The sequence below is a fragment of the Oncorhynchus tshawytscha genome, linkage group LG01 (genome assembly GCF_018296145.1).
Source record: "Oncorhynchus tshawytscha isolate Ot180627B linkage group LG01, Otsh_v2.0, whole genome shotgun sequence".
Lineage (NCBI taxonomy): Eukaryota > Metazoa > Chordata > Actinopteri > Salmoniformes > Salmonidae > Oncorhynchus > Oncorhynchus tshawytscha.
In genome coordinates this window covers 43742794-43770324 of record NC_056429.1, presented here as the reverse complement: position 1 = coordinate 43770324, position 27531 = coordinate 43742794, and the positions used below count along the sequence as shown (strand labels likewise).

Below are 27531 nucleotides of genomic sequence, written 5' to 3'. Positions count from 1 at the left end.
CAGATTTGCTGAAGGCAGGATGAGGGAGGGCCTTGTATGCGTTTTTGGGGGTAGAATAAAAGTTTAAGAATTAGAGTTTTAGCGTCCCTAGTGGCGCAATAGACTTGTTGGTAGAAGTGAGGTAGGGCGGTTTTAAGTCTCCAGAAACGCTGCCTCTGAGTGAGCGGTTTCTTGTTTGCCTATGGTTTGAGAATGGTGCTGGCTTGTGGAGGGATGTAGACAGCGGTGATAATTTCGGATGAGAATTCTCTTGGTGGATAAAAGGGTCTGCAGCTTACCCTGGGGTATTCTATACTGAACAAAAATATAAATGCATGTTGCATCAATTTCAAAGATTATGCTGAGTTACAATTCATAGAAGGAATCAGTCAATTTAAATATATTCATTCGGCCCTAATCTATCGATGTCACTTGACTGGGCAGGGGCGCAGCTGGTTTTTCCCCACAAAAAAAGCTTTATTACAGACAGAAATAGACCTCAGATGATCCCGCAGGTAAAGAAGCCAGATGTGGAGGTCCTGGGCTGGTGTGGTTACACATGGTCTGCGGTTGTAAGGCCGGTTGGACGTACTGCCAAATTCTCTTAAACAACGTTGACAAACCTGCACATGCTCGAGTGGCCTAGTACTGTCGCCATCACAAGATGCACCTGTGTAATGATCATGCTGTTTATTTGGCTTCTTGATATGCCACACCTGTCAGGTGGATGGATTATCTTGGCAAAGGAGAAATGCTCATTAATAGGGATGCAAACTAATTTGTGCACAACATTTTAGATAAATTTCAGGTAACTTTTATTCCAGCTCATGATACATGGGATCAGCACTTTACATGCTGCGTTTATATTTTTGTTCAGTATATATCAGGTGGGAAAAAGCTGCTAGCAGATAGCAACTTCCATCTCTGCACGCAGAGACATAGAAATGATATCCACGAGTTCATCTGATGCTGGGGGAAGTAGATAAAGGGCCTCATTGGCAAATCCTGAATTATCCCTTTAACTGTAAATATGCATAAATAATCACTAAGTTCAATGTTGTTTTTCTGGACAGGAAATGCCATGTTCAGCAGAAACTAGGAGATGAGATGGATTCTGCTTTATCACACAATCTATTGTAAACCATTCCATGTTCAACATACTGTAAAACTCAAATCATAACTGCAAGGGAAGGCATCAGGGATGTAGGCCTACATCTGTGACTGTGTGTTGTCTGTGTCGGCCTTGCAGAAGCCGCTTCAGCCGGACATGGGCCACAACTCTCTGGCTAACTTCCAGATTGAGAAGAAGATTGGGCGGGGCCAGTTCAGTGAGGTGTACCGGGCCAGGTACCTGATGGACAACACCTCCATGGCCCTCAAGAAGGTTCAGGTGAGAGAGCCTCACTCACACGCGCGCATATATAGCACACACCATAATATTTCCCCCCACCTGTCAAGATACCCAAGGACACATTTCAGGTTGCTAGAAAATGTTTGTGGCCATAAAATGATTAGCATAAAATAATCCACCAACAGTAGTGGTAACTCTTGAACTAGAGACACCAAACTAACTTTCAGTCTATCTGATCAATCAATCAATCACTCAATCGATCAATATTTCCATCTACCTACTTTTTCAACTATAACCAGTCACTACCGTTATGACTGCAGTCATTAACACTACTGTGACTTATTCTACAACCACAAATACTTTAAGACAAGCACACACATTTTCTTTAGGAAATATACTTTTGTAGTTCATCCTGCTTTGCGATCATTACTCTATACTAGTGTATACACGATATACCGGTCCAATAATGTCCACTTTACTTTCATGCGTATCTCATGTATAGTATCTCTTTCCAGCCATCACTCACCTGCATGTCTCTCCGTCTGCTCTTCCTTTGCATCTATTCCTCCATAAATGTTTTAAATATCATTTAGCCATGATGGAGAGCGGGGTTGCAGACCCTGATGTCTTCTGTTGTTACATTTGTACATGTTTTACATTAGAGCAGTGTGCAGAGCGAGCAAAGTTGATACATTGTATCAGTTCATCGCCTGGTATAACCAAGAGCACAGGCCAGTCTGAGTAGGCTTTGCAATTGCAAGTTCGCTCTTCAGAGGAAAATGGAATGAACTTCTCGACAGGCGTGTTTGCAGCTTTTACAGCAAAGAAAACAGCGTGTCTAGCCCAGAAGAAAAGCGTGTCTAGCCCAGAAGAAAAGCATGTCTAGCCCAGAAGGTTAGGAAAATATGACCCATATTACCAGAGTTCCCTTTTTTTCTCTCCCTGTATGATTTCGCACGCATTTTTTAATCAAATTTCACAAACCATGTCGCAGGTCATTTTAAACTAATCCTGTTGTTCATTCATGTTACCGAGCTAGCTAACAACCTATTAACTTGACATTAGCTCTAGGCAAATTAGATTGACACGAGTAAAGTAAAATGTTCTGCTACTCATGAGAAGTGCTTCAAAGGTAGGATTTATATAAGCCTAATGTAAGCCTAAGCTATATATCTATATAAAAATATATATATAAAAAATCTACCGCTTTCTGGTGTTCCTTATTTTGTTTGGTGCCTAATCCTTTTAAAGTTGGGAGAAGTTTTTGAGGGAGGGAGATTCTTCTCTGTTAACTGAAGAGTAAAGAGGATTTCAGTGTTTTCCCCTTACTGCCACAATGACATGCAGAACATACTGCATGTATATTCATTCCTCCAGCCAAATCACGGGTAGGACTCTGCAAATATGAGCAAATCTGCCTTTCTATGCATTATTCTATTTTACAGTGAACAGTGTGAAGTTAATTCAATATATGTTGTATCGAGTTGAATTGTGAATATCAGTTACAGTTTTTTTGCATAGCACATGCGCATGACATTTATAAAACGGGAACAAGTGTTCTGGGTAGGGAACAGGACAAGGACACTTGGCCGCTCTTAATTGTATCACAATATTTCGTGATTTTGATGGATATGATTTATTTAAGTGTCGTACACCTACCGGTGCCCAGCCCATATGAGCTTTCAAGACACTACTAAATACATACCATTTTCCTTGTACTCAAAACAAAATAACATTTTGCAAATTATAGGCATACAATAATCATGGGAAGTACAGATACCATCTAGCCACACTACACAAACAGTACATTTCTCCTTCTCCTCCAGGCATTGTGAACAAACAACACTACTTGGTTATCGTGATACTTGGCCTGGTATTGTATTGTTAGTAAAATGTTTGTGTCTTGACAACACTACTCTCTACTATCTCTGTATTTAATATTTAACCGTGTCTTTATTTGGGTTTACTGCATTATTGAAATGCTTTATTAATATGTGTATGTGTTAAACAGAGTGCTGGAAGACCGACTCGTCTAACTAGATTCAACTGTCAGTGTTCATGTCTGGTGGTGGTGTGACAGTCTTCATTTACAGATTCCCTCTATAGACTGTAGAAGGTTGGCTCAGAAAGTAGGAAACTAGTGTCTTCGGATTATTCCTTTATAACATGGGAGTGCTTGCCACACTCTAGTGACACATACAGTAGTTTTCACCATCATGTCACCTGAAGTAAATTGTTGAACACACATTTCTATGTTTTTAAGGTGCATTATGGCTCTAAAAATATAGAATTCCTCTGTATGCTGATTCGCGTTGTGTGTGTGTGTGTGTGTGTTCACAGACACAGCTCTTTCTTTAGCTAGTCAACCCACAACAATTGATCTCCTCGTCTCAGCAACATCACAAGATGAGAATTTCAATGGGTTCACTTTACCGAGAACCACGCTTGTGATTATCAATACAGCTAGCTATCAAATTGAATTTTATTTGTCACATGAGCCGAATACAACGGGTATAAGACCTTATCGTGAAATGCTTACTTACCATCCCTTAACCAACAATGCAGTTCAAGAAAGAGTTAAGAAAATATTTGCTACATTAACAAAAGTAAAAACATTTTTTTTTTAAAGTAACATAATAAAATACAAAAATGAGGCTATATACAGGGGGTACTGGTACCGAGTCAATGTGCAGGGGTACAGGTTCGTCAAGGTCATTTGTACATGTAGGTAGGGGTGAAGTGACTATGCATAAATAGTTAACAGTGAGTAGCAGCAGTGTAAAAACAAAGGGGGGGTGTTAATGTAAATAGTTCAGGTGGCCATTTGATTAGGTGTTCAGCAGTCTTTGGGGTAGAAGCTGTTTAAGGAGCCTTTTTGTCCTAGACTTGGCGTTCCCGAACCGCTTGCCGTGCAGGTGAGGGAAGAACAGTCTATGACTTGGGTGACTGGAGTCTTTGACAATTGTTTGGGCCTTCCTCTGACACCGCCTAGTATATAGGTCCTGGATGGCAGGAAGCTTGGCCACAGTGACGCACTACCCTCTGTAGCGCCTAACGGTCAGATGCCGAGCAGTTTCCATACGAGCCGGTGATGCAACCGGTCAGGACGCTCTCGATTGTTCAGCTGTAGAACTTTTTGAGGATCTGGGGACCCATGCCAAATCTTTTACTTATTTATTTTTTCCACCTTTTATTTAACCAGGTAGGCCTGTTGAGAACAAGTTCTCATTTACAACTGCGACCTGGCCAAGATAAAGCAAAGCAGTGCGACACAAACAACACAGAGTTACACATGGAATAAACAAACGTACAGTCAATAACACAATAGAAAGTCTATATGCATAGTGTGCAAATATATTAATATTAGGGAGGTAAGGAAATAAATAGGCCATAGTGGTGAAATAATTACCATTTAGCAATTAACACTGGAGTGATAGATGTGCAGAAGATGAATGTGCAAGTAGAGATTGGGTGCAAAGGAGCAAAAAAATAAGTAACAATATGGGGATGAGGTAGTTGGGTGGGCTCTTTACAGATGGGCTGTGTACAGCTGAAATGATCGGTAAGCTGCTCTGACAGCTGATACTTAAAGTTGGTGAGGGAGATGACTCCAGCTTCAGTGATTTTTGCAATTTATTCCAGTCATTGGCAGCAGAGAACTGGAAGGAAAGGTGGCCTAAGGAGGATATGGGCTTTGGGGATGACCAGTGAAATATACCTGCTGGAGCGCGTGCTACGGGTGGGTGCTGCTATGGTGACCAGTGAGCTGAGATAAAGTGGGGCTTTACCTAGCAAAGACTTATAGATTACCTGGAGCCAGTGGGTTTGGTGATGAATATGTAGCGAGGGTCAGCCAGCGAGCGCATACAGGTCGCAGTGGTGGGTAGTATTTGGGGCTTCGGTGACAAAACGGATGGCATTGTGATAGACTACATCCAATTTGCTGAGTAGAGTGTTGGAGGCTATTTTGAAAATGACATCGCCGAAGTCAAAAATCGGTAGGATAGTCAGTTTTACGAGGGTATGTTTGACAGCATGAGGGAAGGATGCTTTGTTGCGAAATAGGAAGCCGATTCTAGATTTAATTTTGGATTGGAGATGCTTAATGTGAGTCTTTAAGGAGAGTTTACACTCTAACCAGACACCTAGGTTTTTGTAGTTGTCCACATAAGTCGAACCATCCAGAGTGGTGATGCAAGATGGGCCGGCGGGTGCGGGCAGCGATCGGTTGAAGAGCATTTAGTTTTACTTGCATTTATGAGCAGTTGGAGGCCACGGAAGGAGTGTTGTATGGCATTGAAGCTCGTCTGGAGGTTTGTTAACACCGTGTCCAAAGAAGAGCCAGAAGTATATAGGATGGTGTCATCTGTGTGGAGGTGGATCAGAGAATCACCAGCAGCAAGAGCGACATCATTGCATTAGCATATACAGAGAAAAGAGAATTGAACCCTGTGGCACCCCCATAGAGACTGCCAGAGGTCCGGACAACAGGCCCTCCGATTTGACACACTGAACTCTATCTGAGAAGTAGTTGGTGGGCAAGGCAGTCATTTTAGATAAGAATATGGTGATTGACAGAGTCAAGCCTTGGCCAGGTCGATGAAGATGGCTGCACACTTGTCTTTTATCGATGGCGGTTATGATATCGTTTAGGACCTTGAGCATGGCTGAGGGTCACCCATGACCAGCTCGGAAACCAGATTGCATAGCGGAGAGGTTACGGTGGGATTCGAAATGGTCAGTGATATGTTTTGTTAACTTTGCTTTCGAAAGGCAGGGTAGGATAGATATAGGTCTGTAACAGTTTGGCTCTAGAGTTTCTCCCCCTTTGAAGAGCTTTCCAATCTTTAGGGATCTCAGATGATACGAAAGAAGTTGAACAGGCTAGTAATAAGGGTTGCAGCAATTGTGGTGGATAATTTTAGAAAGAGGGTCCAGATTGTCTAGCCCAGCCTATTTGTTGGTGGTCAGATTTTGCAGCTCTCAGAACATCAGCTATCTGGATTTAGGTGGAGGAGAAATGGGGGAAGCAAGTTGCTGTGGGGGGTACAGAGCTGTTGACTGGGGTAGGAGTAACCAGGTGGAAAGCATGACCAGCCGTAGAAAAATGTTTATTGAAATTATCGATTATCGTAGATTTATCGGTAGTGTGTTATTCCGAGCCTCAGTGCAGTGGTCAGCTCGGAGGAGGTGCTCTTATTCTCCATGGACTTTACAGTGTCCCAAAACTTTTTGGAGTTTGTGCTACAGGATGCAAATTCCTGTTTGAAAAAGTTAGCCTTTGCTTTCCTAACTGCCTGTGCCTGTGGGGGCTTTTCGATGCTAATGCAGTATGCCACAGTATGTTTTTGTGCTGGTCAAGGGCAGTCAAGTCTGGAGTGAACCAAGGGATATATCTGTTCTTAGTTCTACATTTTTTTGAATGGGGCATGCTTATTTAAGATGGTGCGGAAAGCACTTTAATAGAATAACCAGGCATCCTCTACTGACGGAATGGGGTCAATATCCTTCCAGGATACCCGGGCATGGTCAATTAGAAAAGCCTGCTCGCGGAAGTGTTTTAGGGAGCGTTTGACAGTGATGAGGGTAGTTGTTTGACTACGGATGCAGGCAGTGATCGCTGAGATCCTGGTTGAAGACAGCAGAGGTGTATTTAGAGGGTAGTTTGGTCAGGATGATATGAGGGTGCCCGTGTTTATGGATTTAGGGTTGTACCTGGTAGGTTCCTTGCTCATTTGTGTGAGATTGAGGGCATCTAGCTTAGATTGTAGGATGGCCGGGGTGTTAAACATATCCCAGTTTAGGTCACCTAACAGTATAAACTTTGACGATAAATGGGGGGCAATTAATTCACATATGGTGTCCAGGGCACAGCAGGGGGCTGAGGAGGGTCTTTAACAAGCGGCAACAGTGAGAAACTTATTTCTGGAAAGTTGATTTTTTTTCTCTTCAGTCTCCTGAGGGGGAAAAGGTGTCGTCATGCCCTCTTCACGACCATCTTGGTGTGTTTGGTCCATGATAGTTTGTTGGTGATGTGGACACCAAGGAACTTTAAACTCTCAACCCGCTCCACTACATCCCCGTTGATATTAATTGGAGCCTGTTCGGCCCGCCTTTTCCTGTCTTCCACGCGAGATGACATCAACACTGTCTGTGTATCATTATTAACAGTGACTGGGAAAATGGATTATCTGGAGGAACAATCCAGGAGGAATAACATGGCTGTGGTTGGCATACCAGAGTCTACACATGAGTCTGAGGAGAAAGTGAGAAAAACTTCGCTGTGAAAAGATGCAGATCGATCATGGAAAGATTGAGGTGGAGCGCAGGTCTATAAAACTTAAAACCAGCCCAGGTGAAAGACGCAGGCTGATAGTGGTCAAGTTGCTAAGGTTCAATGACAAGATGGCTGTTCTGGAGAGAGCCAAGAACTTGAGAGGAACCAACATCTTCCACAATGAGGACTTATGTGAAGCTGTGCGCCAGCAGCGGAAATAACTTATTCCAGCTATGAAAGCTGCCAGAGAGCGTGGGAACATTGCTTACATCCGCTACGACTGGCTTATTGTCTACCCTCCCAACCACAAGCCTGGGAGGAGTGAGCAAGCCAAGCTTCCGGGTCAGTAGCTTTAGCACAACATCACACACACACCAACTGACACTCACAAGTGCCTGATTGACTGACTATTAGCCAAACAAGGTTTTTAATTTAGTTTTTTTTAGGACTGACCCAAATTAGTCAACTGGTTAATTGTTTGGTTGTTAGGCTGTTGGTCGACCGATATTGTTTTAGTCGAGCAGTAACGAATATAAATATATGCACTACATTTCAAAAGTTTGGGTTCACTAAGAAATGTCCTTGTTTTTCAAAGAAAAGCTCATTTTTTGTCCATTTAAAATAACACCAAACTGATCAGAAATACAGTGTAGACATTGTCGTAAATGACTATTGTAGCTGGAAACGGCAGATTTTTTTTCCAATGGAATATCTACATAGGCGTACAGAAGCCCATTATCAGTCACTCCTGTGTTCCAATGGCACGTTGTGTTAGCTAATCCAAGTTTATCATTTTAAAAGGCTAATTAATTGACCATTAGAAAACCCTTTTGCAATCATTTTGTGGAAGGCTACCCAAAACGTTTGACCCAAGTTAAACAATTTAAAGGAAATGCTATCAAATACTAATTGAGCGTATGTAAACTTCTGACCCACTTGGAATGTGATGAAAGAAATAAAAGCTGAAATAAATCATTCTTTCTACTATTATTCTGACATTTCACATTGTTAAAATAAAGTGGTGATCCTAACTGACCTAGACAGGGAATTTCTACTAGGATTAAATGTCAGGAATTGTGAAAAATGTAGTTTAAATGTATTTGGCTAAGTTGTATTTAAACTTGCGACCATCTCAGTGAACTAATTCATTGTGGAGGCCGAGACTAAGTGCCAATTTCTGCTTGAACCGAAAATGTGGTCGGAGGCAAAATATGCAGGGTATGACTGAATTGCAGAGCCTCCAGAGGCATGCAGATGCAAAATCGAGCTCCATACCACATCGCCTCCCAAATGTTGTAACAATGCGGAGAGCTCTGTATAGCTCTGCATTGACATGATTAGTTGACGGGATGTGGGGGTGGTACATCCTGTAGAAAACAAACTCACTCACTTGACAACAGCTCAATCATATAGAGTATGAATGCCCTTACTTCTGCTGAGGCCGTATCACCGTAAATGCTGCATGGCCAATGCAGACTTCGGATTGCCCAGCTGCATAATGCACTTCTCAATACAGAATGCACTCTCTCCCGCAAATTTGTGCACTTTCATTGTTACTTAACTTCATTGTGTGAATTGTTTGCATTTGATTGTTAGTGTATATTAATTCCCATTACATAGATCACCAGTAGTACATTTGCCGTTAATTCCTATAATTTCTAATCTACAATGTTTGTTACGTTGGTTACAATAATTTCTGTTAAAACCTCTTGCAGCTCCCCCCTACTTTGTGCAATTTCCGCCTGAATACATACCCAAATCTAACAGCCTGTAGCTCAGGCACAGAACCAAGGATATGCATATTCTTGGTACCATTTGAAAGAAAACACTCTGAATTTTGTGTAAATGTGAATTAAATGTAGGAGAATAACACACAATAGATCTGGTTTAGATAAAACAATGAAAAAAACCTATTCATTTTAAAGATGATGATACAAAAATAAAAAACAAGATAAAACAAACATTCAGGATGATGGGGACAATTTCAGTGAAAAATATAAGAGGGCAACAGTACTTGTGCAACGTTTCATAATAATAACTTCCAAAATGAGTGTGCTACATGACATCTATCATGAAGTCACCCAGGTGTCCCACACAAGTATCCCAAAGGTATACATTTTGAAACAAATAACTATATACAAAATACCAAAATGGTATTCTAACACACCCCCCCAAAAAATTGAGAAAAATAAATGGGGGAAAAAAAATAACTATTGATTAAAAATATATATTTATATATAGATATATGTATATACATTTACAAAATAACATGGGTAACTATTTGCACACTTTCAATATTTGGAAGACCCTCAGTCCTCTATCAAATCTATTTATATAGCCCCAGCCTAAAAAACCCAAACAGCAAGCAATGCAGGTGTAGAAGCACGGTCATCCTTTGGGTCACTGATATGAAGCGTCTGTGAAATAACCAGAAACCTTTTGCAAGACATAACAGTCATGGGGAAAGGCAGTTGGTAGAGAGATGATGTTTTCCAGTAGTCCCTCAGGGTTTTCAGCTTCACCAGCCCCATGTAGACGACCAGTGAAAGGTAGCAGAAAAAGTCTGACATGGATATGGGCTTCCATGATGCTTTTTTGCCTGCTTGCTTCTTCTCCCCATACTTATTAGTGTTAGACACGAGCGACTCGACAACGGATTGGGTGAAAAACAGCTGAAAAAGCTGAAGGGGGCTGTAAGTTGATGTCATAATCACCTGAGGTCCTGGCTCCCTTTTCGGCCTAAATGTTGGTTGAGGTGGCTCCACATCATCTTCTAGGACAGTGTGCCAACACCCTTCTGTCCCTTCTTAGCAGGTGGCACACTTCACCTCCTCCGCTTCTTTGCCTTCACACCTCTAGATAGCCCGGGAGGTGTGGAGCCAGAGACAACAGGTGTCTGGCTGGATGAACCAGCTTCAGTGGGGGATAGACACCTTGGCACTGGGGGCTCCCATTCGGAGTCAGTGTCACTGTGAAAGAAAATGTTCAGTTAGAATAGTTTCACATATGAGCCCTGTATCAACAGGTATAATAAACAGATATATAGAGTACAGGGAACATAAAGTGCTGTTCCATTTCACTTTGGCCATTGTAGTGGGCCTGCCCTCTCCTCAACAGCCTCAAATAGGCTATTTCATGTGAGGGTGGGGTGGAGCGGCACACACGCATATCAACCTGGCTCCCTCTAATCCATAATATGTAGACTGAAAGGAGGAAGCATGGTCGCTGTGTTGCGATGTGTGGTTTGCTGTTACATTCTACTCCATTCTATAACACACACACACACACACACACACACACACACACACACACACAGGCTAAGGGTCATTCACATACATACAAACACCCCCACCCACAACGCATAGACAATGTGTACTTTACACATTTCATTACATTATTATATATTGCAAATAAAATGTTGTTAAAAATCACAAAGAATATTTTATATTATTAATTTCAAACAACGGCATTAGCATTTAGAAGAACTTACCAGTCCAAAACTATGTCCTCGCCGTTCAAAAAATATGCTTCCATTTTGGAGTCAAAGCTATGGTCGCTAGCTGAATCTTCTTCCAAAAGAAGATCTGTTTCACTGTCACGATCAATTTCCTCTAATTTTGTCTACATTCGTAAATGTAGTTTTAGATTTAGCTTTCCCTGACTTATTCGCCATGATGTTCGATATATAAACAGCTGAAGATGCACATTACTGAAAAAGGGCTGTGCGCCACAAGCTTGGCTCCTTCCAGTATGACTGTTCAATGGCGAATGACCATATTTCGCAGGAGTTTCCTACATGGGTTGGTCTTCCAACACATAACCATTGCATACTGCAGTGTTCCTCGGCTCATTGGCTATCTACCCAGCTAGATTTCAAGATGATAAGTGGTCATTGGGTTAAAAGACAGTCAATCAACGAAACAGCGGGCAAATCATTGGTGCGCAATGATGTCATGACTTGTTGTCTTCAAATCGGTTTCTCTCAGTCAATACGTCCCGCGAAATGGCCCATCACGTTTGATTGTGTTACAAACAAACCAGTTGATTGCAGTGAAACCAAACATGACTGGAAAAGTCACTTTCTGTGTGGGTTATTTACCTGGAATGTGTCGTCGAAAATGGAATGAGACGGAATTCACGACACAAGCGGTTCACAAAATGTTTTGTGTTAGGCTACAAAAACGGATTTTATCAAACAAAAGATCATTCATTGTGTAACAGTGAGCATTGGGATTGCAAACAGACGAAGATCGTCAAAGGTAAACGGTTTATTTTAATGCAGTTTGTTTCCGTTACACCTGTGCTTGTTGAAAAGTTTTTTTTTTATGGGGCTCTATGCTCAGATAATCGCATAGTGTTCTGTCGCAGTAAATCCTTTTTTAAATCTGACAACGCAGTTGGATTAGCAAGATTCTAGGCTTTCGATACATGTGAGACACTTGTATTTTAATGAATGTTTAATATGACTATTTATGTAGCGATCACCGTATGTTGTGGAATTTCAGCCCGCTAGCGGGTTCCGTGCTCAGAGAGGTTAAAAACTTCTTAGGGCTGCAATTCCGTTAACAGGATCGATATGACAACAGCCAGTGAAAGTGCAGGGCACCACATTCAAAATAACAATCTCATAATAAAAATTCCTCAAACATACATGTATCTTATACCGTTTTAAAGATAATCTTGTTGTTAATCCCACCACAGTGTCCGATTTCAAATAGGCTTTACAGCGAAAGCACCACAAACGATTGTTAGGTCACCACCAACTCACAGAAAAATTCAGCCATTTTTCCAGCCAAAGAGAGGAGTCACAAAAAGCACAAATAGAGATAAAATAAATCACTGACCTTTTGATGAGCTTCATCAGATGACACTCATAGGACTTCATGTTACACAACACATCTGTTTTGTTTGATAAAGTTCATATTTATATAAAAAAATCTCAGTATACATTGTTAGACATGGAAATATAGATATACCTCTCCTGAATGCAACCGCTGTGTCAGATTTTTTGCAAAATTTACGGAAAAAGCAAACCATGCAATAATCTGAGACGGTGCTCAGAATTTTTAAAAATAATTATCCGCCATTTTGGAGTCAACAGAAATAACATTATAAATATTCCCTTACCTTTCATCTTCATCAGAATGCACTCCCAGGAATCCTACTTCCACAATAAATGTTTGTTTCGTTCGATAATGTCCAAGTAGATACTTTTGTTAGCGTGTTTAGTACACAAATCCAAACGCTCGTGCTGGTCCAGGCGAACGTCGGACGAAAACTTCAAAAAGTTATATTTCAGGTCGAAGAAACTTGTCAAACTAAGTACAGAATCATTCTTTAGGATGTTGTTATCATAAATATTCAATAGCGTTCCAACTGGAGAATTCCATTGTCTGTAGAAAGCCATGGAACGCAGGTCGCTATCATGTGAAATACGCATGACCAGGACCTGGTTCTCTGCCAGACCACTGACTCAAAGAGCTCTCATCTGGCCCCACAATACAGTAGAAGCCTCATTCAAGTTTCTAAAGATGGTTGGAAGCCTTAGGAAGTGCAATATAACCATTATCCCACTGTGTATTCAAAAGGGGCTGGGTTGAAAATCGACCAACCTCAGATTTCCCACTTCCTGTTTGGATTTCTTCTCAGGTTTTTGCCTGCCATATGAGTTCTGTTATACTCACATACATCATTCAAACAGTTTTAGAAACTTTAGAGTGTCTTCTATCCAATACTAACAATAATATGCATATATTAGCAACTGGGCCTGAGGAGCAGGCTGTTTACTCTGGGCACCTTTCATCCAAGCTACTCAATACTGCCCCTGCAGCCATAAGAAGTTAATGTGTTCAGTATTATTATTGCAGTCTTCCTGTTATCATTGCCGGAGTGGATACATTGTTTGCAGAGTGCACAACCCATGCTACACTTGTGAGAAACAAGTTTAGGTTCATTTCATTCCATCTTTGAGTTTTGTCAATTTAGTCATTTGTCTTTTGTTTGGAGCTCTCCTGTTAATGATGAGTATGGACTCACACGAATAGAAGTAGGCCTATAGTAGTGAGTGTGATTTTTTGGGGGGGGGATATTTATTTTTATCAGGATATTTTCTACCTGCAGACTACAATGTTTTTATTTGTTGGCTTTATGTAGGCTATTTTTTTTACATAGTTGGCAATAGAAGTTACTTTTTAGATTTATCCATTTAGATTTGGATTGAATTTTTATTAACCACATGACTGATTTGAGACATGTTATATTGTTATATATACATATTATAAATTAAATTAAACTGTTTCACCATAATGTGCATATGAAAACCATAACTGGCATGCATATCGGTAGAAATGGTAAGATAAATTGGCATTCCACATGAGAAAGGTTGCCGGCAACTTCAGGAGAGTAATGGCGGAATCTGCGGCAGTCAGCACGAGCTGGAGGAGAACAGTTGGGTCAGGTTAATGTTTTTTGTTCTAGATCCCTGGCACCCTCCCGAGACATTTTGTCTTATTTCATCAAATGCTAAACTTAAAGCATCAGACCAGCTCAATTAATGTAGTTGATTTTATTGAAACACATAGGGTGTGTCTATATATGGAAAAATACAAGTAAAAAAATGTTGACCACTCGTTTGGTTGAAAGAACAGACAACTTTCGGTCGACCAAGATTATTTTTTTTTCGGGGACAGCCCTAGTTTTTTCCTCCATATTATGTCTGACAAGCTACCCAGAAAAGTGCTAAGAATAGATACCCCATATAAATATATGTAGCCTTAGAAATAAGGTTCAAGAAATCAATAACTTACTAAGGCAGTATATGAATGTTATCAATCTCTGAGACTCACTTAGATAATTCCTTTTATACAGCAGTAGTAATACAGGGATGTAACATATACAGAAATGCCTATGGAGGTGTTGTTGCACATGTCCAGAGTCATATTCCTGTAAAGGTTAGAGAGGATCTCATATCTAATATTGTTGTAGTGTTGTGGTTGCTGATTCACCTGCCACATCAAAAGCTTCTCCTTTTGGGTGCTGCTATTGGACAACAGTTGCTAATAGTCATGATCTGGATAATATGTGTGAAATTCTTGATGTGTGTGATGTTAAGAGGGGCCTGTTTTCTGGGTGACCAAGCTGTCCACTCAAGCAGAAGCTTCCTACTGTAACCAGTGCCTCTAATCTGGCTCAGGTTATCAATCAACCAACCAGAGTGTTTACAAACAGTACAGGAACTACATCATCCAAGTGTGTTGATCATATCTTTACTAATTCTGCAGAACTTTGTTCTAAAGCTGTATCCACACCTATTGGATATATTGACCATAATATAGTGACTAGAGTGGCTTGAGAATGTATTCACCCCCTTTGGCATTTTTACTAATTTCTTGCCTTACAACCTGGAATTAAAATAGATTTTTGGGGAGTTTGTATCATTTGATTAACACAACATGCCTACGACTTTGAAGATGCCAAATATTTTTTATTGTGAAACAAACAAGAAATAAGAAAATAAAAAAAACTTGAGCGTGCATAACCCACCCCCCACACACACAAAAAAGTAAATACTCTGTAGAGCCACCTGTTGCAGAAATTACAGCTACAAGTCTCTTGGGGTATGTCTCTATAAGCTTGGCACTGGGCTTTGACTAGGCCATTCCAATACATTTAAATGTTTCCCAATGAACCACTTGAGTGTTGCTTAATCAGTATGCTTAGGGTCATTGGCCTTCTGGAAGGTGAACCCCTGTCCAAGTCTCAAATCTCTGGAAGACTGAAACCGGTTTCCCTCAGGAATTTCCCTGTATTTAGCGCCATCCATAATTTCTTCAATTCTGACCAGTTTCCCAGTCCCTGCCAATGAAAAACATCCCCACAGCATGATGCTGCCACCACCATGCTTCACTGTGGGGATGTTGTTCTCGGGGTGATGAGAGGTGTTGGGTTTGTGCCAGACGTAACGTTTTCCTTGATGGCCAAAAAGCTCAATTTTAGTCTCATCTGACCAGAGTGCCTCCTTCCATATGCTTGGGGAGTCTGCCACATGCTGTGTTTGCTTATTTTTTTCTTTAAGCAATGGCTTTTTTCTGGCCCTTCTTCTGTAAAGACCAGCTTTGTGGAGTGTACGGCTTAAAGTGGTGCCATGAACAGATACTCCAATCTCTGCTGTGGAGCTTTGCAGCTCCTTCAGGGTTATCTTTGATCTCTTAGTTGCCTCTGATTTAATGCCTTCCTTGCCTGGTCCATGAGTTTTGGTAGGTGGCTCTCTCTTGGCAGGTTTGTTGTGGTGCCATATTCTTTCAATGTTTTAATAATGGATGTAATGTCGCTCCGTAGGATGTTCAAAGTTTCTGATATTTTTTTTTAACCCAACCCTGATCTGTACTTATCCACAATTTTGTCTCTGACCTATTTCGAGAGCTCCTTGGTCTTCATGGTGCCGCTTGCTTGGTGGTGCCCCTTGGTTAATGGTGTTGCAGACTCTGGGGCCTTTCAGAAAAGGTGTATATATACTGAGATCATGTGACGCTTAGATTGCACACATGTGGATTTTATTTAACTAATAATGTGATTTCTGAAGGTAATTGGTTGCACCAAATCTTATTTAGGGGCTTCATTGCAAAGGGGGTGAATACATATGTGTGCACCACTTTTCCGTTTTTTTCCCCCTAATTGTTTTTGAAACAAGTCACTTTTTTTTCATTTCACTTTGCCAATTCGGACTATTTTGATGAAATCAATTTCCATTTACATGAAATCCAAATAAAAATCCATTTAAATTACAGGTTGTAATGCAACAAAATAGGAAAAACACAGATGGGGATGAATACTTTTGCAAGGCAAAACGACACTGGGCCAATTGCCCTATAGGACTTCCAATCACGGCCTGATGTGATGCAGCCTGTATTCGTAGTGCTATAGACCGCTGCGCTGCTTGGGAGCCCTTCAGTTGTATTTTTATTGTTTTAAATAGTTGTATTGTTCTTTTGGTCATGGTGTTCTTAGTTTAGATTTGTGTTTCGGGTACTGTCTGTTAGTGTTCTGTATTTTGTCATGTTCCGTGTTTTGTGTGGACCCTTCTTCAGCAGCTAATGGGGATCCGAATACAAATCATAAATCATATGCTGAACAATTATAGCCTCCTTGGACTTTCTCTCTCTGTAAGACAGGGATGGGCAACTGTAGACCCGCGGACCAATACATTTTTTTTCCTTCAAATTATTGTATTTTCGTTTGTTTGGGGGGGATTCAGTCGGCGTGTCAATTTACTGTTGAGAGTTAGTATAATAGATGCACAAAGTGCAATTCTGAAATTGAGTTGTTCATCAGCAGTCCCTCAATTAGCTAATTCCAGCATAATATTTTTTGTTTGATTGGCCAGCTATCTAAACTTGTAGTAAGCATGGTCGAATTACCGACCGTTGGCCCATTGGTAATCAATTATCATATTAAAAACTGCGAACATTTGTCTCCACCCCATGTCAAAATATGTAGAATTGCAGGAAATTATAGAGGGTGTATGCATGTGGATATGCAGACCCACAAGCCACTGTGGCCTCTCTTGATGAGTTCTGTTTTTTTGGGGGCCGCACCCCCATCAAAGTAGCCCATCCCTGCTCTAAGACAATGGGTCATAAAAATGGCTCTTGACACCTAGGTGGGATACCATGTGACCTCGCAAGGCTAAAAAAGAACTGCTCCCCTCTTAAATAAATTCAAAGGTTTTTATTGGCATGGGAAACATATGTTTACATTGCCAAACATGTAAAATAGATCATCGAAACCTCTCTCACTCTCTTATCATTGCCTTCTCTGCCCTGCTCTGGGCTCAACAGCTTCTCAAAGGAGGGAAGAAGAACCCCCATTTAGGGGCCTTAGCAAGAAATGGTAACTGATAAGACAGGGAAAGTAACTTTTCAGGACAGAATACCTGCAATTTAGTACATTTCTAATTGTGACTGAAGAGCCCAAGTACAAGCAGTCTCAGTGAGGACTTAAGACATCCAGGCTGTATCACAACTGGCCGTGATTGGTAGTCCCATAGGGCGGTACACAATTGGCCTAGTGTCGTCCGTGTTTGGCCGGTGTAAGCCGCCATTGTAAATAAGAATCTGTTCATAACTGACTTGCCTAGTTAAATAAAACAAAAAAGACTTAAAGATCTAGTGAAGCCTGAACCGTACACATAAGCTAACCTTCTTCAAGGAAAGGAGAAGCAACTCCAGATCATTACCTCTGCAACATCAAGAAGAGAGCCATCAGACAGAGCAAACAGGAACACAACTCAAGAAGGAGCACCACAAGGAGCACAATCCAGAGAAAAAGAACAAGCACAAGGACACTCAAATCGAGGGAAAGGACACACAGCCTTCCCCTTTTGTTCTCACCATGCGGGCTGAGCTACCAAGAGGCAACAATAGATTTTGATTACAGGCTAGAATATATATATATATTCTCGAAGTCTTCACTTGTTACCTTTAGGCAAGTCAGTTAACAACAAACTCTTATTTTCAATGACATCCTAGGAAGAGTGGGTTGACTGCCTTGTTCAGGGGCAGAACATGATTTTTTTTACCTTGTCAGCTCGGGGATTCGATCTTGCAACCTTTCGGTTGCTAGTCAAACACTCTAACCACTAGGCTACCTGCCGCCCCGCTTTGTGGAGTGTGGTGTCAAAAAGCAGAGCATTTCTTTATTACAGACAGACTATTAAATCTATATGTTTTGACCGGGACCGTTTACAATCCAAGGAAACACCAAGTCCTTCAGTCTCCTGAACTTGTTCAACAGCCACAGTCGTGAAAGGTAGTGTACTGTAGCTATAGGTCTAATTAGCATTATGGTAATTGTACTCTCATAGGATAGTTGAAATGTTTATGAATGAAGAAATGGGGTGATGCGTTATTATTGTGGCTGAGAGCATCACTGACTGCTGCTGAGAAGTGTGTGTGTGTGTGTGTGTGTGTGTGTGTGTGTGTGTGTGTGTGTCATTACATATAGCATCAGCAGCCATGATGTTTTGTTGTCATTCTATTAGTGTTTTTTCCTTCTCTCTCTTTCTCCTTTCCTTGAACATGCTGCAACAATCTCTCCTTTTGATCTCTTGATAGATATTCGACTTGATGGATGCCAAAGCTCGGCAAGATTGCATCAAAGAAATAGATCTCCTAAAGGTAAAGAACCAGAGCGAGCGAGAAAACAATTGATCTGTACCAGACGCCTGCATGCGAGTGTGTTTGTGTCTTTCTCTGTGCTGTGTGTGTGCCTCCCTCTTTTGTGTGTGTGTGTGTGTGTGTGTGTGTGTGTGTGTGTGTGTGAGAGACTCCTCCAGGCTTACATTGACTCTTTTTTTTTTATGCCCAAAACATTTCATTTTTTCTCTCTCAGTATTGTTTAGAAGGGGGGCAATAGTGGATCGCCATGGAAATTTAGCAGACTCCCTTGTGTGTCTTTTGATGTTTTGTCCCCCCCCTCCCACGCCCCACCCCACGCCCCACATCTTTTTGTCTTTCTTTTGTCTTTCTTCTTTAAATGAAGTGTTTTCATTGATCAAACTACCTTAAACATGCTTTGCTTGTCTCTAGTCTCAAAAGCTAATGAACAAATTAATGACAGGTTGAATAACTCCCTCTGTCTCGGTGATCAGAGGTGTGTGTGTTCTCCAGGTTGTTGCTAACTCTGTTCATAACACGTTACTCTCTCTTCCATACACACCTAGCACACCTCCATACACACCAAGCATTTTGCTACACCCGCAATAACATCTGCTAAACATGTGTATGTGACCAATAAAATTTGATTTGATTTTGATTTGATGAGGTCTGCATTAGCCAACCACAAAGGAGACTGGTGTTATGCCAGGCTTAGCCACATGCCCCCTCTTTTTCCCTCCCTCCATTTCCCCCTCTCTCGTCCATTCTAGGGCTCAGGAGGCTGATGCACAAGATATGTCACTCCGTCCCTCCCCCTCTCTCTCCCTCACGCCTCTCTTTATCCCTCCTCCTTGAGTGTGTGTGTGCTTTCTCTGCTCTGTCTCTTCTGTGTGAGTGCTAATGGTTGTGGTGGTTCATTCCAACAGTCTGGCTGTGTGTGTGTGTGTGTGTACTGGGCAGGGCTAACAAGGCCAGATTGTGAACAGGGGAATCCAGCCTTCCTTCCATCTATCCATCCTTCTACCCCAGTAGACAGGACAACACGACACACAGCCAAATCAGAGTAATGAGATGCACACTGCCATGGGCCTGACACATACACACACACACACACATGCTGGCATGCATGCTCACGGTCCTCTGTCTGTCTCTCTATCTGTCTCTCTATCTGTTCATATGCTTTGTAAAGTGTAGGCTAGATGATCCTGTTGTCCTGTATGGCTCAGTTGGTAGAGCATGGTGCCTGTACCGCCAGGGATATGGGTTTGATTCCCGGGGCCACCCATACGTAAAATATATGCACGCATGACTGTAAGTCGCTTTGGATAAAGGCGTCTGCTAAAAAGCATATACTGTATATACATTGATGAATGACTGTCTATACTCTTAGACTCCATTTAAATTTGATTCATTGCCATGACGTATTGATATATTATGCCGGAGCACAATGTTACTCGCTCACTCTCTCACATTTCTCTGTCCATCTCTCAGCCTTTGTGTTGTAGTTTATGTCCATCCTAACCTTACGTGAGTTCTGTGAGATGAGATGCAGTACACCCCCAGCCCAGTCCCAGTGTCCGGCTCAGATTCAATTACTCCAGTCTGTTTCACGGGCAGTCCTGAAGCCTGCTCACATTAACCTCATTTAACCTGAACTAACTGGACAGAAGCCTGGCCCTGCCTGCACACACACCCTGTAGCTGTCCAGGCCTGGAGCTGGGGAGCCAGCATCTACAGTCATATCTCTTAGCATGGCCAGGGTCTTCACGGGTCAATGTGAGTAGGGGAAGGAGAGAGATGGGATGAGGGGGGGGGGAGCACATGGATGTTTCTCTTGCTCTGAAATGACGCATCACAGAGCTGCAACCCTGATCCAAAAATACATCTGCTGCAGTGTTTGTTTGTATGTGTGTGTGTACAGTATGTATACGTTGCTTCTCCTGTGGATCAGTCCACAGAGTGAACATTTCTTTAATCACGTCGGAGCAGTGTCATACCGCATGCCTGGGCCCCGCTATCGCTGCTCACATCACAACCCCTGACACACAACACGTCTACTGTAGCTCTCTCTCACTCTCTCCCTCCCCTCTCTCTGTCTGACTGCACCTGATGTGGTTAGTCACTTATTGACCGATCAACAGGAAATAATCTGTTGAGAAAATGAGAGGGTTTTCTAGATCTATTTATTTCTCTGCCAGCGGCGTGTTGAGAGCTGTGTGGAACAGCAGCCTGTTGTAATCAGACAATGGTTGTTGTTGACATGTCACACTGCTCTGTCACACACACAGGACAAAGCCATAGCCTTCTCATTCAACTACACAGTTTCTACACCGGCGTGGCCAGCCAAATGACCGACAACATTACACATCACAGGAGCACCTGATAATGGTTACTTGAAAGGATTTCAGCACTTTAACATACTCATTGTCACATTGTGTGGTATGTTATATCTGTGTAAGAAGGGGTCATTGGTTGGAGACTTGGGACAAAATATGTGTTGATTTCACAAAGCTTTTACAAACCCTGGGAGCCAGTTAAACAGTCATTGTTCCCTCATCTATTCTCTCTCGCGCTCTCTCGCTATATCTCAATTTTTTTCCCCCTCTCTCTCTTTCCCTCTCTCACCATCTCTCTCTCTCTGTTTCTCTCTCTCTCGTACAGCAACTGAACCACCCAAATGTGATCAAGTACCATGCATCATTTATTGAGGAGAATGAGCTGAACATTGTGTTGGAACTGGCCGATGCTGGTGACCTCTCCCGGATGATCAAGGTAAGATATTTGATGCTCCCACACAGGTCAACCTTCCTCACTGGAATCCACCCTGGTGATCTACTACCCTGTTGACCCGCTGAAGTGATGATCTCTGGTGCTGATCTACTGGCGATCCACTATAGTGATGGTCCACTCCGGTGATCATAAACAGTAGGCCGCCATAGTGATCTACTTTTGCTTAACTCTTATGTCAAATGTGTTTGCCTGCTGTAATCTCTCATACAGGACAACTCTCCACCAGAACCATAGTATTCACATTCTTCACTCATGCCAGTGTCAAATTAGTGCTATGTTATGTATGTATGTTATGTATGTAAAACCCTGGGCAGAGCAGCCTCTCCATGTATAAATGATGCCTAGCCAGGGTGTATCTGAGCATCTCAATAAGCCCTTAGCACTCATCTACTGCAGCTCTCAATGTCCAACCATCCAATGCTGTCTCACACTGCAAATTAGGACAGCACGATTAGCACTGCCTGTGAGAGATACCACATGGCAGACTACACACACCCGGGCACAGACACGTACTGACACACACGGACCCACACACATAGGTCTTCCTTCGCTCCTGCCCTCTCTTCAAATCATTTGTTTTCCTAATTAAACTGTGCCAGTCCAGAGGTTGGTATCATGACTACAAACCTCCTCGCTCCCCCTTCAATGCCCTGCTGCGATATGAAGTAAATACACCATTCTTACACTGTGGTGCCCCCCCTTCTCTCCCTTCCTCTTCCTGGCACTTGCCCTGACCATCTCAGGATTCTAATAAAATCAAATGGTACTTGATTTGCATGCACTTACAGAATATTGCATGTGCAGTTTTTGCAGTGGAAGGCATGGAAGGCTTTCTTCTGCTTCCCCATTGACATCAAACACTTCTCTGATATGCTAATGTGGGGCAAGGGGAAGAATGGCCCACCATGCTGCCTTTGTTTGGATGTGGGCCAAGGTCTCTCTATTTCACACACGTGCACCTACGCAAGCGCACACACATGGGACGCACGCTGGGACAGACGCAAGTGCACACACACACACACACACACACACACTGACAGATGCACGTGCACACACACTTTCTTGCTATCATTCCTGTTCACTCTCTCTTTCTCAACTATTGTTCCCATTTCCTCTCTCTGTTTCTCGCTATCTTTTCCGTTCCGTCACTCTCTCTCTGCGCTCCATTTTGCTAGTTTTTGCCAATCAGTATCCCATCCAGCACAGCAACAAAGCTAGCTCACCAGTCCATTTCTCACCCGATTGGCTATTACGCTGCCCTAGCTGATAGTTTGCATAAACTTTGTCCCATCACTCGTACCATTGATTTCCGGTAATCCTGTCGCACGGTGACTGTTTCTGTGACCTCTGAAACAGAATGAAGTCATAATCGACCGCTAGGAGCTGCTGGGAGGGTGAGGGGGTTAGGGTTGTGGGAATTGTGTGTTGTGTAGTTTGTGTGTGACTGGTTTACATATATAGTTAGGAGCTATATACCAGATGTGAGCGTTTTGAACATAACCCCAAAATGCCTTTTCTCTGGTTCTGAGAACTCATGTGCTTTCCATCGCAGTATAATGAAAATGAGAAAGGGCTCGGTATGAGAAAGAAAGAGTGAGCGAGAGGAGGGGGGGTAGAAGGAAAAAGGGACAGAGAGAGGCAGAGCGAGGGGAAAGAGAGAGGTCAGGGAGAGGGTAGCGAGAGAGGCAAAAAGAGAGGTCTGCATCATATTAACGATGGAGTCAAATACATTCAAAGGGACTCGAGGGGCTTAGCTAGTAAGTTGTGTATGTCAAGCTTGTGTATGTTGTCTGACATTGTTGTGCTGTGTGTATCTATGCAGCACTTCAAGAAGCAGCGGAGGTTAATTCCAGAGAGGACAGTGTGGAAGTACTTTGTCCAGCTGTGCAGTGCACTGGAACACATGCACTCCCGACGGGTCATGCACAGAGGTACTACGCACGCACGCACGCACACATGCGTACACTTTTAACTTCAACTTGAACTATCTACCCTGTCCTCTCTACAGATATAAAGCCAGCTAATGTGTTCATAACAGCCACAGGAGTGGTGAAGCTGGGAGATCTGGGACTAGGACGATTCTTCAGCTCTAAAACCACCGCTGCCCATTCTTTAGGTAAGACACGCACACACACACACACTTTTGTTTGACTATCCTTGTGAGGACCAAACAATTGATTCCCATTCAAAATCCTATTTTTCTTAAATCCTAACTCCTAAACCTAACCTTAACCCAAACCGTAACTTCTAACCATAAACCTAACCCCTATACCTAATTGTAACGCTAACCCTAAACCTAACCTCTAAGCCTAAAATAGCCTTTTTCCTTGTGGGGACCAGCAAAATTAAGCCAACTAGTCCAATTTTCATGGATTTACTATCCTTGTGAGGACTTATGGTCCCCACAATGATAGTAAAACCAAACATACACACACGCACACACCCACACAGTAAGGGGGGGATGTGTTTCATTAGCTGGTGCAGCCCAGAACCATTTGTGTGTTATAAAGCTGGGGGTTTAGGCCTTCTTATGGCAGCTTAGGGGCTGTCACCTCTTCAATTGCCAGTTTGTCACTTCCTGTTGCCTTGACCTCTGACTTCTGAACTGTTGTCTGGGCGAACCTGTCTGAAACACACCTCGCCTCTGCTGCCGGATACATAGTGGTGAAAAAATTACCCAATTGTCATACTTGAGTAAAAGTAAAGATGCCTAAACAGAAAATGACTCAAGTAAAAGTGAAATTCACCCAATAAAATGCTACTTGAGTAAAAGTTAAGTATTTGATTTTAAATATACTTAAGTATCAAAAGTAAATGTAATTTAAAAATATATACTTAAGTAATCAGAAGTAAAAATATAAATACTTTCAAATTCCTTATATATGGCAAACCAGACGGCACTATTTTCTTGTTTTTAAATTACGGATAGTCAGGGGCACACTCTAACACAGACATAATTTACAAATGAAGCATTTGTGAGTGAGTCTGCCAAATCAGAGGCAGTAGGGATGTGCAGGGATGTTCTCTTGATAAGTGGGGGAATTGGAGAATTTTCCTCTCCTGTTCAGCATTCAAAATGTAACGAGTACTTTTGGGTGTCAGGGAAAATGTATGGAGTAAAAAGTACATTATTTTCTTGTAGTGGAGTAAATGTTGTCAAAAATATAAATAGTAAAGTAAAGATGCCTTAAAAAAACTACTTAAGTAATACATTAAAGTTTTTTTTACTTAAATACTTTAAATACTGCCGATCCACAGCTCTGACTGCTGTAAAACAGTGGCCGGCTGACACTGGCACGTGATGTGTTGTTGTGGGGATTGTGCCACTCTTGTCAAAAATGCTCAGTTAACATATTCTCACACTCTCAAAAACTTTCCCAGGACAGGATTTTCTCAAATAAACATGTAATGAAATTTACCATTTTAATTAAGAGAGAAAGTCATTACACAATTGTAAACTTTAAGACCCACACTGACAGTGTTCATTTAATTTGGAAAACACAAACCACACCGCCCTCTTCAGGTGGTCTGTGAGTAGGCTGCTTCTTCAGCCCCTTGGTCAGGGTGGGAGAGGAGAGGAGCGTTTGGTTTGGTTTATTCGGATCCCCATTAGCTTTTGCCGAAAAGCAGATTTCTAGGGTCCACAAAAAAATACCACAGCAAGTAGCAAAACAATGATACACTGATAAATTTCAAATACAACAATCTACAAATAATACAACTAAAGAATGTGTGTGTTAGTGTGATAGAGTATGTCTGTGTGTGCGTGTCATTTCACTGTCTCTATTGTGCTGTGAGATGTTGTTTTATAAAGAAATGTAAAGGTAATTTTGCTGTAGGCTTGTCTTTCATTATTACATGTTTTATACAAAAATATGATGCTTCACTGTTCAATGTTGTCATTTCACTTCTGAGTGTTTCCACTATGCTAGTGAAATAGTCATCGAAATGATTGGCAATATCGTAAGGCTTTTTATAAATCACCCACCAACTTCAATGAACGATGGAGATGATTTGGGTTTTCTGCCCATGATATCATTTAAGGTACTGTAGTCTTTTCCCTTTGTGTTTTATGTCATTTCTTCTTCTTTTTGTTAAGTTTAGTCAAACATTCGTCAATTTTGAGTATGTCAACCAATCAGCTGAGCAGCCTGACTTGTTTGCCAACTCTTTCGCATAATTTTTTTTGTACCGTACCATTTTTCAATTCGCCATCAATCCAGGGGTCTCAGTTTTCACAGCAAATGTTTTAACAAGTGCATACTTGTCAGTAGTAATTGTACAAATCTTTCCAATGCTGCATCTGGATTCACTTCCTCATACACATCAAACATTTTTGGAGATGGCCCCCAGATGAAACTGTCCCTATGCCCATCAGAAAAAACAGACATAAAATGTTTATTTTTATTACATAAGATGTGTTTTAACTATAGAGAATAGGCCATCTATTTCTATTCTTCCTGAATTTTTATTATGGACATGGTTTCGTGATTTCACAACTGTGTTACAGCTCTATATTTTCAATGCTGCATCTGGATTCACTTCCTCATACACATCAGACATTTTTTACATCTTCAACAAAACATTTTGTGTGATCTATTATAAATTACTACAATTTGGCATTTTGGCTTTCCTTGTTATTGCCACAATTTTATGACCGCTACAGTAATATATATATTCCTTGAAGCAAAGTTCGGAAGCATTAGTGAAGATATGATCAATACCTGTGACAATGGACGCCACAGACCCAACACAATTGGTATTCACTCTAGTTCGTTGAGTTACAACCTGGGTCATATTATAGGCATTAGTCACAATTAGAAGCTTCCTCTTGAGAGGACTGCTAGTTGTTAACCAGTCAATATTCAGGTCACCCCGAAAATAGACCTCTCTGTTAACAGCACGCATTATCAAGCATTGCGCACACATTATTCAAATACTGACTGTTAACACTTGGTGGCCGTTAGCAGCACCCCAAAAGAAGAGGCTTTAGATGAGGCAGGTGAACTTGCAACCACAACAATTAAACAACATTTGACATGAGGTCCTCTCTAAGCTTTACAGGAATATGGCTCTGAATATTACACTGAGTGTGTAAAACATTAGTAACACATTCCTAATATTGAGTTGCAACCCCTTTTGCCCTCAGAACAGCCTCAATTTGTCGGGGCATGGACACCACAAGGATGCTGGACGGGGGCATCCTCCACAAGGATGATGCTGGTCCATGTTTGGTCTTTTTGCCAGGTCACCCTCGCAAAATAGGTTTTTAACCTCAATTGTTCTTCCCTGGTTAAATAAATGGTTCCCACAGTTGTGTCAACTTGGCTGGGTGTCCTTTGGTTGGTGGACCATTCTTGACTCACAATTTGACTCAAACTGTTGAGCGTGAAAAATCCAGCAGTGTTCTTGACACGCTCAAACTGGTGTGGCTGGCACCTACTACCATACCCTGTTCAAAGGCACTTAAAGATTTTGTCTTGCTCATTCACTCTTTGAATGCACACGTACACAATCCATGTCTCAATTGGCTCACTGCTTAAAAGTCATGGAAAGAGCGAGTGTTCATAAATCTTTGTACACTCAGTGTATACAGCAACACCTCCCCCATAGGCATTCCTGTCTTTTCTGCAGATGTTATATCCTTGTATTGCTACTGCTGTATCATCAAAGGAATTATGTTAGTGAGTCTCAGAGATGGCCAGTATATCCGATCTTAGCACGTTATTGATTTCAGGAACCTTTCTAAGGCTACATGTATTAATATGGGCTGCTATTAGCTCTTTTTTGGGTAGCTTATCAGAGATAGACATAATATGGAGGAAAAAATATATGCAACATAAAAATAAAAACATTGTTTGGCTAATAGTCAGTCAAACAGGTATTTATGAGTGTCATTTTGTATATGTGTGTGATGTTGGGCTCAAGCTACTGACCCGGAAGCTTGGCTCTCTCACTCTTCCCAGGTTTTTGGGAGGGAG

General features: G+C 41.7%; 1 protein-coding gene across 2 annotated transcripts in view; it reads left to right on the top strand.

The window, feature by feature from the left end:
• The window catches only part of nek7 (NIMA-related kinase 7), a 146730-nt gene that overhangs the window by 83642 nt on the left and 35557 nt on the right, over positions 1–27531 (top strand). For both annotated transcript variants that reach the window (XM_024421572.2, XM_024421564.2), the window contains exons 3-7: positions 1229–1369; positions 18719–18781; positions 21422–21532; positions 23373–23481; positions 23559–23666. In XM_024421572.2, the coding sequence (XP_024277340.1) occupies positions 1229–1369; positions 18719–18781; positions 21422–21532; positions 23373–23481; positions 23559–23666 (532 nt within the window). The remainder of the gene's footprint in view (positions 1–1228; positions 1370–18718; positions 18782–21421; positions 21533–23372; positions 23482–23558; positions 23667–27531) is intronic.